Source organism: Lates calcarifer, linkage group LG9 (assembly GCF_001640805.2).
Source record: "Lates calcarifer isolate ASB-BC8 linkage group LG9, TLL_Latcal_v3, whole genome shotgun sequence".
Taxonomy (NCBI): domain Eukaryota; kingdom Metazoa; phylum Chordata; class Actinopteri; family Centropomidae; genus Lates; species Lates calcarifer.
In genome coordinates this window covers 13,733,425-13,747,728 of record NC_066841.1, presented here as the reverse complement: position 1 = coordinate 13,747,728, position 14,304 = coordinate 13,733,425, and the positions used below count along the sequence as shown (strand labels likewise).

The 14,304-nt window shown below is 40.1% G+C and overlaps 1 protein-coding gene across 2 annotated transcripts in view; it reads left to right on the top strand.

The window, feature by feature from the left end:
• The window catches only part of dym (dymeclin), a 50,629-nt gene that overhangs the window by 12,207 nt on the left and 24,118 nt on the right, over positions 1-14,304 (top strand). For both annotated transcript variants that reach the window (XM_018662326.2, XM_018662323.2), the window contains exons 9-14: positions 6,128-6,313; positions 6,439-6,617; positions 7,998-8,123; positions 8,461-8,574; positions 8,815-8,909; positions 12,668-12,767. In XM_018662326.2, coding sequence (XP_018517842.1) covers positions 6,128-6,313; positions 6,439-6,617; positions 7,998-8,123; positions 8,461-8,574; positions 8,815-8,909; positions 12,668-12,767 — 800 coding nt within the window. The remainder of the gene's footprint in view (positions 1-6,127; positions 6,314-6,438; positions 6,618-7,997; positions 8,124-8,460; positions 8,575-8,814; positions 8,910-12,667; positions 12,768-14,304) is intronic.

Genomic DNA, 14,304 nt, shown 5'->3' with positions numbered 1-14,304 from the left:
TGTGTGTGTGTGTGTGTGTGTGTGTGTGTGTGTGTGTGTGTGTGTGTGTGCACGCGTGCGCGCTGAATGCATGTTTGTTTGAGTGTGAGAATAGGGCTGGGTTTCCCCTGCAGATAAATGCTCTTTGTCGTTTGTTGGTGGCAGATTCGTATCAGTGAGCCATCAGCATTCAACCCAGCCTGTCTGTCTGTGGCCAGTGATCGGCCCGATGAGTTATGGTGCCCTGTCCTGTTCTGTAATCCCCTAGAGCCTGTCTGTCTGCAGCCGCCTCCCTTATACACACACACGCAGACCAACAAAGACACAAGCTCTCTTATACTCAGAGCTCAGAAACAACACTTGTTTTCTTTCTCTCTTACAGTCATCTGCGCATAGTCATTTGGGATTGACAGAGTACACAAACAAGTACATTTCATGGGTATGCTCGGGTGTTGTCCTACGGTAACAGTAAATAATGAGGTGGATTTCTTGAACTTTGTAGCATGAGCAAATGTTCAGGTTGTTAAAGGGGGACTCCACCATGTTTTTCATATAAAGGTCAGTTTACTCGTCATGGTTAGTTCTACTCAGCCTGTAAAAACAATCGTATAATGTCATTGGCAGTAAAAGAGGAGCTTTGTCAAGTCTGAAAAAAACGATTCCGATTTGATTTCATTGTTGTTACTCGGCAGAGAGCCTGGCAAAAAATAGTGTTAAAAACAAGTGAACGTCTAACAAAAAGATGCCATTGGTTGCATTAATGGGAAGTAGGGACTAATGGTCAGAATATCTCAAGCGACTTCTGCTTTAATTTTTATCAATCTATTTCTTATGGGTCTTCCAGCTTGCTGGAACTGCATTACAAAATCACTGGGATACCACTTTTAAAAAGCATGCTCTAGCTCATTTACAACAAACCACTTACAAATTATTACATGTCCATTGGTTTCCATCCATTTCTGTTCAGTATGAAAATGAATTAGCATGCCTCTAAATATGCTTGTGTAATACATGTCAGTATAAATGAAGTCTGCCTTAGCTGCTAAAGTCACATTATTGTTGTATAGTCATGTGGTGCAGAGCTTAAATGTTTGACACTGACAAAACTTAATCTAGAAATATTTTCACTGTGAAGGATATCATAACAAAAGTTTCAGAATTTGTTCTTATGCTGTACAGAAATGAATTGAACCCAATGGCTTCCCAGAGCTGCAGGAAAAACACACAATAAAACCTAAACTCTACTTCCAATGAAAAATCAACAGCAAGTACACAGTGCTCTGGATGGACAGAATACTAATTTACTTTCCCTCATTTTTGTTGAGAAATGACTGGTCATCAGGTCAGTAGCATTTAAACTCACTCAAGTCTACACATTCACAGACGGGCTGGATTTTCCCCGGAACCAAACACCAGCCATTGGCAAGGCAAAGCAGTGCTTGAGTTCTGTCGCCATTTTAATGTCTGGAGAGATAGGATGTCTCCTCCTGTCTTGCTTTTACACACTCTGCTGTTTTAGTCTGAGTGAGCATCTGCAGGGGGATTATCACCCAGACTGGCAACTCAACTTTTTGGACTCCTCTCCTCTCCTCTCCTCTCCTCTCCTCTCCTCTCCTCTTCTCTCTTGCTTTGTAAAAATGTACTTGTAGGTGTTCACCTTTCTCACCTTTTACTTGAGGTGTGAAAAATGAGCACTTATATGTCAGATGCATAAAATTGCCTCTAATGAAAATGTTAAACTCTCTCACACTCTCTCAGTAATAGTTTATCAATCCTTCCTCTCACAGAAACTCATTTGCCATTCTCATTGGGAACTACCATAAGTTGGGTATTCATGGTAGAGGATACATTTTAGGGCTTTTAATTCTGATGGTAATAGTTGTTACAAAATCATTCTAAGTCCGTGGAATGTTCTCATATGTTGTATATGTTTATGTTAGAAGGGTTTTGAATTAAGCTTGGATAAAAGTGCTCTGAGCATATATTTTGATTTGTGTGAGATTATCAGAAGAGTGTGTTTATTTATTGTCTGTACAGCATGTTTCCCCATGTGCATTTTTGGATAATCATCACAAGTGTGGTGCACTTGTGTGTGTGTTTTTGTGTGTGTGTGTTTGTATCTGTGTGCTTGGCTAAAGCATTGGCCTGAAGCCCTGATGTCATATTTCATTCACTGTTATGCAAGTAAATAAGTAAGTAGCACATTCTGTCTGTCTCTAATCGCTAGGCGTCCACATCTCTGTCTGCACTGAAGCGTATATTTTCAACTAGAATAATTTCCCACCTCAGCTCTCTTCTCCGTTGTCTCTGCAGACTGTTGAAGTCTTCACAAGTTGAAGTGAATGTTGCAGGTGGTACAGGTGAAATAGGTGAGCAGATGTTTAAAACATTTCACAGAGATTTCTCTTTTGGGAGGAGTGCTTTAAATATTTATAGCCATGCTACTGGCATGGCTCTGTGGATTGCAGTGCTGATTGTTCAGTCCACCACTTTGGTCCAGACTGAAATATCTGGATAGATTTTGTAGAGACATTCATGGTCCTCAGAGGATGAACCTTAACTGGTGATCGTCAGACTTGCTGTAGCACTAGCACATCAAAGTTTTCAGTGGTTCTCAGACAATGTTTCCTAATGGCTTTGGTGATCTCCTGACTTTGTCCCTCGTGCTACTCAACTATTAGATGGATTGCTGTGACATTGCTAAACAGTCATAGCTTTGTCATCAGGTCAAAATTTCAGTTTGTCTACTACATTTCTCTAGACTAAACCCAATCACTTGAGGTAGATGGCCGCCCACCCTGAATCTGGTTCTGCCAGAGGTTTTTTCCTGTTGAAAGGGAGTTTTTCCTCTCCACTGTCGCCAAGTGCTTGTTCATTGTGGAAACTGTTAGGTTTCTCTCTCTGATGTTGTAAGGTCTTGACCTTACTCTGTACCGTGCCTTGAGACAATGTGTGCTGTGATTTTAAGCTATATGAATAAAATTGAATGGAATTCCTGTGGTCTATCAGTAAATACTTGCAGAACTACTTCTACTTGTGTTTCTTTACCCCTGGTAGGCATGAGTGAAATTTTCCAGTTGTGAAGATTAAAATTAACCACCAAAGAAAGGCAATGTCTGCTTCCCTTATTAGAGAATCGTTCTGTATTAAGAAGTTTATGACGTTATTTATAACAATCATCTTTTAGATTTATCTACTGTCCTGAATGTCAATTTGAAATAGGTCCAGTTAAAGTTAGCCTATCATTTTAGTGCTGCTATATCATAATTAGAAGCACAGAGGAGTCATCCTTTGTGTTTCCAGAGGCTTTCTGTTTTCTGATAGTTATTGAATGTCTTGCTCCATTTAGCAGATGCATGGAGTGAATTACTGCAAAAGAAAAATGAGTGAACATTCTTCACATATTAAGGGGGTTCGTACCATCTTAATTCAGACTGAATGTAAGAATTACTGCAGCATTGTGCGAGGAAAGTTAAGCAATAATATTCCCCTGATCAACAGTCTTGTAACAGTGGCGTCATTAAGTGCATCACTAGAGCTTGTGGGTGTTTGATAATACCCATGATGTGAATTCAGATTTGGTAAAGGGTCAGGGTTTTGTGACGCAGATGTCAAGGGGCAGATGTGGATTTAGAAGAGACAGATTTTCACTCTATGTAATATTTCTCTTTGAATATAAAAATCAACTTTGTGCCAGCAGTAATGTCTGTGATGGTGGTGGCCATTATGTAAGACTACAGTTTGGACATCACAGCTTTCTATCCAAAAGCCAAGGCTTAGTTTAGCATCAAAAGCTCATGTTCTGTGGCAAAAACTCATCATTTGGACTCTTGTTGTACCTGTTTAATTGATTTTTATAAACATCTGTTTGTGTGTATATATTGTAAGAAGACCTGTATAGATTTGTAGGTTATGAAGAGATTTCAGAGAGGAAAAGGTCAGCTTCAGAAGCTGTTGGGGATACAGACTCATATTCGAGTAAAGTAAAAGTTTGTGGTTGCAGTTGTGTTGCATGTTTCACAGTAGGATGCCTTCACTGCCCCCAAGTCCTGAAACCCAGATTCTGATTTCAGCGTGCCAGCCACTGTGTCCGTGTGTGACCTTCTCTTTTCCTCACTTTCCCCTTCCCTTTCCTCCTCTTCGTGTCCTCCTCCTCTTTTTCCACTCGGCGGCTGGCCAGGGCCGGAGCAGCCTAAGCAGTGTAGCATTATTGGGTTTATGTGGTGGGCAGGCAGACAGGCAGAGGGAACTGAGCCAGACGGATAACAAACAGCACCCACTAAGGTAAAATAGAGCTCTGTGAATGTGTGTGTGTGAGAGAGAGTAAGTGTGTGTGTGTGTGTGTGTGTGTGTGTGTGTGTGTGTGTGTGTGTGTGTATGTGTATGAGAGTGCAGGAAATGTGGCTGCCAGACCGGGCTCTCTGACACTGTTGGGCTAGTCACTGTGGTGCCAGTGATGAGATGAACAGGGCTCCGTCACAACTTGGACGTCTCTCTCTCTCTCTCTCTCTCTAGATCTTGTTTTCTCTCACACTCACTCCTCTTTCTGGCTAGTTCAAGGAAAGAAGAGTATCATGTTTGGAGAAAGAGAGACAGACTGACCAGTGCAAATGATGTCATTTCTCTCTTGAGGTTTTCTTTTTATTGTGAAGGCAGTTTGTTGATGTGCTTTCACTCAAATATAAACAAGTTCCCTCTCCTCTTTACTGGAATTGTGTACACAGTTATACACACAAAGTCAGACTAAGTGTTGGAGTAACTCTTTAGTAGTCATCAGCGAATTTAGACGCAAAAGAACACATAAATCGTGGATGTTACTAAGATTTTAAACAGTCACAAGTTGTTTAAAAGAAACCCTTGGGCAGAGCAAGATGAAAAAGTACATTAAAAGCCTTTATTTTGTCGAGCATAATGGTTTAAAACTTTTATGATCACTCTTAACCTCATAGTCTTCATCAGTCACAAGGTGTTCCTTTCCTCTGTCTCCTCACTTTCCCAACACTACAAAGAGAAGATGATGAGATGTTTCTCCTTGAGTTACTTTCTCTTATAGGAGGTCCTTGTACATGAAGCATGTCACCCCTCTTATGTTTTAAACTAATGTGTCCCTGTTCGCTTGACTTAAATCTTTTCTGGTTCAGTAACCACATAAACAGATGATGTTAGTGTGTCATAGCTGGGTGGATCAGGATGATTTTTATGACCTTACTCTTTCATCAAGGAGAGAGAGTGCAGTTCAGTCAAAGATTTGTTCTGCTCTTCCAATTTTCGCCACTAGATGGCAACAAATCTACTTGGCTTCCCCTCAGATTCAGTAGCTTGGATCAGTGAGGACCTACAACACACTCACTTTGCCTACACACACTAACTAGAGCTGGGTTCATGTGTTCTGTGTGGCTAGACGTGTAGGAGCCAGAGGCTGTCATCTTTGTACCTTGGTGTTCATGCTTCTCATGCTTCTCATGACGCCTGAAAGCACTGGTACTTCAGTTACGCTGTAGGAAATTCTGCCCTCTCTCATCCCCCAACAAGAAAAACGAAGTGCGCTCCAGTTGGCCACTGGTTCCAGTTTCTCTTTGTTCTGTGGCGCCGTCTATGTTGTTTCAAATTTCAGGTGCTGCAAACCATCATGCGTGACTCCATTGTGCATTTTGGCCTTGATTACATCAGTCTGACTGCACGTACTGTTTTGCATCCATTTCCCTATGAAGCGTAAATCAGTTACCAGATCGAAGAGCTGCACGTTGTGAGAATACTTTAGTGCTTTCTAAAAAAAAAAAAGGGTCAGCATACACAACCTTGCTGCTCTTCACTACTAGATTGTGCACAGATTACCCCCTTTGTTGTCCTGAAACAGAGAGCTGCAGTTCTCAGACCAGTTTGAAACTCTTTGCTGAAGTCTAACCAAGAGAACATCAGGAGAGGTGTGTTAAAGAACATAGACAAATATTTTCCTGCACTAAACTAAGAATTAAATAAAAATACAACTTTAAAAACACTCAACATAACGAACCCCCAACTCAACACCTATAAAAGTCAAATATAACAACGCATAAATAAATAAATAAATGGTGGAAAGGAACAAAAGTGTTGTTGAGTGTATATTTTTATCTGTGTGGGTTGACCTGTCTGCCTTTCTGATCTCCAGGTGGGCTGTGGAGTGTTTTCACTTTGGGTGGAGCTGGCAGCAAAGCAGGGATAGACCAGGAGCACAACCCATTACCTTTGTCTAATCAGAGCCTTCTGTTATTGCTGGTCTTAGCCAATCTGACAGACGGGCCTGACTGGCCCAACCCCTACAGACAGGCTATTACCTGTTTCAGAAACACACAAGGTAAATACAATTACAGTAGACACAATGTACATATTTGATACAGATTTTCAGATATTGTCTATGACATCTACCAGAAGGTAAGAAAGTAATAATAGTCCTGATAATATTTATCTCTGCCCACGTAGACACATCGTCACTGCCCATGGAGCAACCTCACACTTTCCAGATCAATTTCAACAGTCTTTACACGGCGCTGTGTGAGCAGCAGCGCTCTGATCAAGCCACGCTACTACTGTACACCCTGCTTCACCAGAACACCAACATGAGGACATATATGCTCTCCAGAACCGACATGGACAATCTGGTGGGTAGAATGGGAATGAAGACATTTTGAATCTGTTGTAAATTTATAGAGGGTGGTGCACAAATCCATGCACGCCCAGTATTCCTTTCTAAATCTGACATTTTTTGGGGTAATTCTTAGCAAGGTGGAAGCAAAGAACTCTTAAGAATGAGTCAAAGTGTGATTGGACAATCCTCAACCAAGCACATTATGCATCCATCCTCCTCACCCACATGGATATGGCCATGAAATCATTTCATCTAGGGCCAATGCAATGGCTCAGTAAACTGTGAGGATGTATTCAGTGGCAGCTGGTGCTATTCTGTCCATGTGGGACTGTGCCACTTATTCCTTATAGCAGAATGAACATACTGAGGCATTTAGTGAATGAAAATCAATCAGCATGACAGATGGTATCACATACAGTATGAGTATGCTAGACATAAATGAGGCGCTTTTACACAGTGTAATACAAAAAAAATGGTCTTTCTGGTTAGGAAGTGGAAGCAGGAGTTAAAATAGAGTTCATCTGTCCAGCCTTTGTACCAAGTTTAGAAAGGGATGTGAGGTAACTACATATAAACTAATTAACAGAAAACCACAATTTCACAATAATAGCCAAATATGTGCAGACAATGACCTCAATTTACAATCACATTTTGAAACCGTAGGTCTATTAAATCCCTTTACTTCTGATATCGGAATGACCTTTCTGTGTTAGTCTATATTTATGGCTGCTATAATAAAATACCATCATTAGCGGATATAGCTTGAGCTTATTATGTAGGGGGGCTACTAATGAGTCTAGCCACTTTGTCTGCTGAACAATAAAGCACTGCTGCATGACAGTGTAACGAGCTAACTCTCAAACTGTTTGTGCTCATCGCTCACCATGCTACCTACTAACTGCTTTCACTCTGACAGTATGATTCAGAAAATGTATTGCTTTTGACTCTATTGCACACTGTTGTCATTAGCTGATCACGGTCTGTTCTTAGCTCTGAATATAATATCTGTCTCTGCCTATAGTTTAGAAGCCATGATCCATGATTCAGGACTGGGAAAAAAGTGTATGCTGTCTTCAACTAACATCTACAGCGCTGCTTTTTCTCTCTTTTGTTTGGTACTATGTTAGAACCACAGTTGCACTTAAGATAGTAATTATAAGAATTAGACATTATACATTTTAATAAATCTTTTAATACATTTTTGACAGAGAGTACCCTAGCTCTTCAAAGGCATCAGCTGCAAAAAACAAGAAATGTAGAATGGAACTGCCGGTGTTTTACAGGGTTCACTCCAGTAAACACCCAAATGGTCAAGATTTAATCAGTGTCATCTCTGATACAACACCCGCACATTCTCAACCTTTCTCCCTACTCTTCCCCTCTTCCTGTCAAGGTGTTGCCAATCCTCGAGATCCTTTACCACGTAGAGGAAAGAAATTCTCATCATGTCTACATGGCCCTCATTATACTCCTCATTCTTACAGAGGACGATGCCTTCAATCGCTCCATCCATGAGGTGGTGGGTAGACACAGTTAAACACACACTAGTCTCATTTCAGGAATTCCCACTGAAACCCCAAGAGGGGTGGAATCGAGGCCAACTGGACTTGGTTGTAGATACCTCAAAACCTATCTGCAAGCCAAAGAAGCTTCTTGGATGAGAGGTGAAATTCTTCAAGTATCTACAACCAAGTCCAGTTTCCCTCGATTCAGTCCTTCTTGGATAACCGTGACTTGGATCAGTCTTCACAGACATACCACTGAAATCTTCCATTACCTGCACTTGCTGGAATAATTGTAAATTTTTCCTCATCCCTGTTTGTGTCTCATTTCTGTGTCTCTCCCTCTTGTTTCAGGTACTGAAGAACATCTCATGGTACACAGAGAGGTCACTGACAGAGATCTCACTTGGCAGTTTGCTGATCCTGGTGGTCATCCGCACCATCCAATTTAACATGACCCGGACAAGGGTAAGACGAGCAAGCATTCACACACACTCTCACACACTTTGTACACTTGCAAACATAACATGCAATCAGAAATCTATCAGCTGTAGGCACATTAACTGGTCCAAATAGTGATGTATTACTTTAATGAGTAACATTCACAAATAGCATTTGTCATGATGCAACTGTATCAAAATAAAACAAAGTAATTTACAATTTAACAGTAATTCATTGTGGGTGTGTGTTTTTGTGCATCCTCCATAGGATAAATACCTCCACACCAATTGTCTGGCTGCACTTGCCAACATGTCAGCCCAATTTCGATGTCTGCACCAATACGCTGCCCAGCGCATCATCAGGTGAGAATAGAACAAAGGATGATATATTAATTGGTAGCTCCTTCATTCTATTCATTCATTTTTTATACAGCCTATTCCAGTTTTTCATCTTATTCTAATGATTTATTTGTGAGAATATTCAAATTAGCTTAGTATAAAAGGTAAAGTTGTCAAATACTGGGGACAAATGGCCAGGCTTATTTTTATCTTGTACTTTGGCTGTTTGATATTCAAATTTGTTATTTTTCGTGCATTTTAATTAGCATCTGGATCTTGACCTTTATATTTTTTGACAGCCTCTTATGTAGATGAAACTCTCAGTATAGGTAATTTTGTATCACAATATCAATACGTACTGTCATATAATAGATTTTTAGAATGGACAAAATAACCAGAAAGGAATGTCTGTATTAGGTTAATTTATTGAGTTGAATTAAATGCCTGAGAAATGAAAATTGATGCAAAACAAGTGTAAAAATCCAATATTTCCACAAAGCAGTCCTGTTCATTGATTTGCAACACTTGCCACTATGATTTTAATACACCCCTAGATATAAAAGGGAAAGCTACCACTTTATAAATGGCATGGCAAAACCACTGACAGCATAGAAATTTGTATTGGCTCACAATATATATTGTCTACCAATATATAGAAGCTGAATATGTTTCTTTTCTGGCTGACAGTTTAAATAAAAGACAACAATTCTAGAGAGAGAACCTGGATTTTCAACCTCAAAAATATATATCAGTTAGAGCATAAAAAACTGTTGTTTTGCATTTCAGCCAGAGGCCTGCCTCAGAGCATGAATATGAATAAAGTCTGCCCAAACAATAGAAAATGATGTGATGATGATCTTACATTTTTGTAGTTTCATTCACTAAAATCAACAGCATCAGTAGTATGTATCATGCTTAGCTGGTGTGTATTGGTATTAATTGCTGCTCCGTGTAAGCAGCAGGCCTCAGAACAGTCATTGCACCAGATTTGAATAAAAACATCTGTGTGACGCAAGCAAAGAAGCCAATGGAGAGATAGAAATTGCTTTAAGACAGGGAATGGAAAGTCTAATTCACACACAAACAGGCTCATTCATTTTCATGATTCATGTTGAATCAGCAGAAAATATTTATCATTGTAGTAACCTGACAGTGCTGCAACAGAAGAGACTAAGAAATGAAATATTGAGAGAGTGGTGTGCCTGTGTAGAAAAGAACATTATGCAACGTGAGGGAATTGAGGGAAAGGGTTTGGCCCACAAGGAGACGGAAGAGTTGAGAGGACAAGGTCCAAACCATGCACATTTACATGCGCACGCACACAGACATCAAGTCATTCATGTCTGTTTGTTAACTCTAGGCACACGGGAAGGAATGTTTCCTTCCCTGAAGACGTGCACACATTCATGCACACTCAAGGATCCTCTTATCTCCCAGCCTGTGTCTCTCTCCATATCTGTGACTCTCTGGTGTTTTGAGTCAGAGAGGAACACTGTCTGTGAACGTGTACATGTCCGTCCTGCATTGATGTACAGCAACTGACTCCATGTCTGATGATAATGATAATGATGATGACTATGATGGCCTGGGCTGGGGCTAAACTGACTGGCTGGCTGCTAGATAAAGGGAAATTTCCTGCCAGGAATTTCCACATGTCAGCCAGACACTGCTGAACTCTGCTCCTTAATTGACTCTGAGAGAATCTCTGCTGGTGCTGTTTGTTTATGGACAGCAGTGGGTTGATTTGCCCCGACTACTGCCCCGCCATCTTTCCTTATTATGTTCTATTCATCCTCTATCTATATTCCTTTTTGGCTGCATTGTTATTCCCTCTCTTACCTCTGGCCTCCATATCCGGTCTCCTCTGTCACCATACGTGCTCATGCTCATGTGTCCCTCCATTCACTGATAACTCTGCCTGCAGACTCAGCAGAAACAGTTTAGGTCGCAGTAGGTCTGCAACTAATGACTATTTTCATTACCATTTAATGTACCAGTGATTTTCTCAATTAATGCTTTGGTTAATTAAATGTCAGAAAAAAATGTCCGTCACAAGTTCATCTCACAATGTATTGTTTTGTCCATCCAGCAGTCCACAACCCAAAAATATTCAGCTTTCTATCATAGAAGAATCATTTCACATTTTGGAAATTGGGACCAGAGAATTTGCTCCACCCCATCTCTTTTTCTGTCCCCATAGTGGCCGATGAAGTACACATGGAAATGAGGTGACACAGTTAATTTTCAAAACAAAAATAGCACTTTTGGCAGAGTTAGAGTTAGAGTCACTGTTCCTCAGTTAACTATGTTATCTCGTCATGTCTTCTTGAAAACATTCAGTAAAGTTGATTGATGGACTCGGACACTAATTCACTTTTTACTGTTGAAAAATTCTCTTTAGGCAGCATTTTAAGGGAACATAATTTTGAAAGAGGTCACTCATACAAGTCTTACAATGAATGTGCAGCATGACCACACACTGTGTGTGTCCAAATAAAACAGAATTCTTTGCACCGGTAGAGACAGAGCATCTTTACATCTTCAGTGTGTTGGGGTAGACCATGTCTGTCATTATATCAGACTCATAACTGATTTTGGGATTAGGCCCACAGTGTGGAAATCCCTCTGTGTTGCTGTTTCCTGTCAGTGTCTGTCACTGCCTCCGCACAAATTAGGGATGTGACAGAGCGACTAATCAAAAGTGCATCATTGTGGGTAGGGGTCCCAGGTGGAACTTCCTCGGTGGTCTCTCATTTGAAATGGAAAAAAACTTACTAGGTAGTACAACAGGTCCTATTAAGTAGACATGGCTAATAGCTTCTTTGACATTAGGTCTGTAGATAACAACTAAACCTCCTCATGGCTGCTCAGATACCTCCATTCAGCTATCATTCAGCCAATTAGCCTGGATAAAGAATGCTGAGAGACTGTCTGTGTGTGTGTTCTCCAGTGCTGACAGATGGACAGGTGTTGCTCTAAGGGACTTAGATGAGATCAGTTTGTGCATCTGAGGTTCTGTAGCCCTTTGGCTGTCATTGAATTTAATTTATTCTGCAATTTTTGTAGCCTTGATTTACACACAAATTAAAGATTTAACACCCTTGGGGGCTTAGAGAGAGTATTAAAAAGTTGTAATTAAAACAGAAGGTCACTAATGATTTTAAAAATACATAATAAAAAAATTTTCTTCAATGTTTGTTGGAGGTGAACACACTTGTTGAGTGATTCACTGTGCCATAAATGGTGTGTGTGGCCCATCCTGCTGCTACTGCCTAAGGTCGCCCAAGCAGACTTTATGACACCTACAGCGAGAACAAACAAATACAAGTACAAATACTGGAAATTCTCAAGTAACCAAAGCTGTGATGTGTTTGGGCAAATAAAAGCCAGGCTAGAAAAAGGAGTTGTGATTGTAAATTTATGGTAAATGAAGCATATTTGTACTTAATATTTTGACACGTCATTTCTAAAACAGTCTCCTGCCAGTTTTATGATTATTTTGTTATTCCAAGACTCATTATTATTCATTATTTTAAAGGCCTCATTTAGAAAGTAAAACATGCCTGTCTCTAATAATAATCTGTCTTAAATAGAGGCTTCACTCTCCAGTTAAACTGAGTAAAGGCCTCTGTTTGAGTATTTACAGCACATTAATTACTGGTCAACATGTGCAGTATGATGACTGTGTATATGGGTTTTGGGTTATTTGGTCTTCATAGAGGTGTATCATTCATCTGTCATTGCTGCTCTGACTCCTTTCCCTCTCTGTGTCTCTCGTGCAGTTTATTTGCTTTGCTTTCCAAAAAGCACAACAAGGTTTTGGAGCAGGCAACACAGAGTCTGCGAGGCAGACAAGGAGACAACACAGCCTTGCCTGACTATGTGAGTAACACACACAGACACTCTCTCTCTCTCTCTCTCTCTCTTTCTCTCTCTCTCTCTCTCTCTCTCTCTCTCTCTCTCGCGCGCTCTCTCTCTCTCTCTTGCTGTCTGCACCCAGTTTATTAGTGGTTGCCAAATTACATATATCTACTTGTAAGGAACAGTAGTTGACATGGGCGTTTGTGACAGTTCGGTGAGTATGAGATTACATTAATTTGCATATGAATTCTATAATTAAATATAATCTATAATCTTTTTCCATTTAATAATATATCATTAGTAACCATAGCCCAAAATTTTGTCTTAAAGTCGTTCAACATTTTGGAAAATGCAGTTATTCACCCTGTTTCCTGTGAATTACTTGAGATGATTAATACCACTTTCTTGTCTGTCCATTGCAAATTATTGCACCTACTGTAGAAATAACCTGGCCCATAATGCCCTGTAGAACCATAAAGTTTATACTTACGTTTTTGTACAGAAACACAAGACATAAAATATTAATAAGTAGGCTTTAGAGGCTTTCATCAGCTGTTGTGTCCACATATTTGATATTGCAAGGATACAACATTAAACAAAACACCATAGACTTTGAAATGTTTTTTATGTCTCTTTGTCTGCCACCATTTTACTGGTTGAACCAGTTACGTCAGTCAGTTTAGGATTCATTTGAGGATGTAGGTTGATAATTTGATGCTGGAGAGTACTGACTTTAAGTCCTGTTGCCGCAAGCCCACTGTCAAGTGCCACTCTGCTGCTGTGTCTACACCAATCCTATGTCTTTTTCTCATTACTTTCCCACTCCGTGTCCCCCACATTTAATTTGCATTGAAATAGTTTCCACTTGTATACTAATATTTGATGAAGCCGTCATTCACAGTTGTACCAAAGTGATATTGGAATTTCTCTGAAACATCCGTATTAATCTGAAATTGAAATCTTAACAACACCACAGCAGTAACTAAGTGGTGCAGCCTAAACCAATAAATTAATGATGATGTTGTCCCAATGCAATCAGCTATATATGGATCGTAGTAGCAGTCCCACCTGACCAGTGTGCACTCTGTTGGCTATTGACTATATATAATTGTTTGTATTTGTGTTGAGGCACCTCTGCCCTCAGGTTTGTCTGTCTACGTCTCAGTCTGCCTGTCTCATTAGATTTGCAAGGTCCTAGATAACTGTGTGTATACGTGTAAACATATTTGTGTGTGTGTGTTTGGGGGTTGTAGATGTATTAGGAGGTCCCCATAGATGCCCTTAGGTGGGCGGGGGACGAGAGTGTACTTGAGTGCTCCTTCAACCATGTAGCGAGTGTCTGATGAGGCCCTACAAACAGACATCTATGCACAGACATAAACACACACACACTCATAAAAACATATAAAATGCAATTATCCAGCTTTGTTTTGATGCTTCCTACCTTCAGGGCTTATTTTAATGCTTTGTTTTATTTACACACGTGCATAAATGCATACCATATATGACTGAAAATGGTAAAGAACAACATAAAGAGAGATTACTTTGCCATGATTGT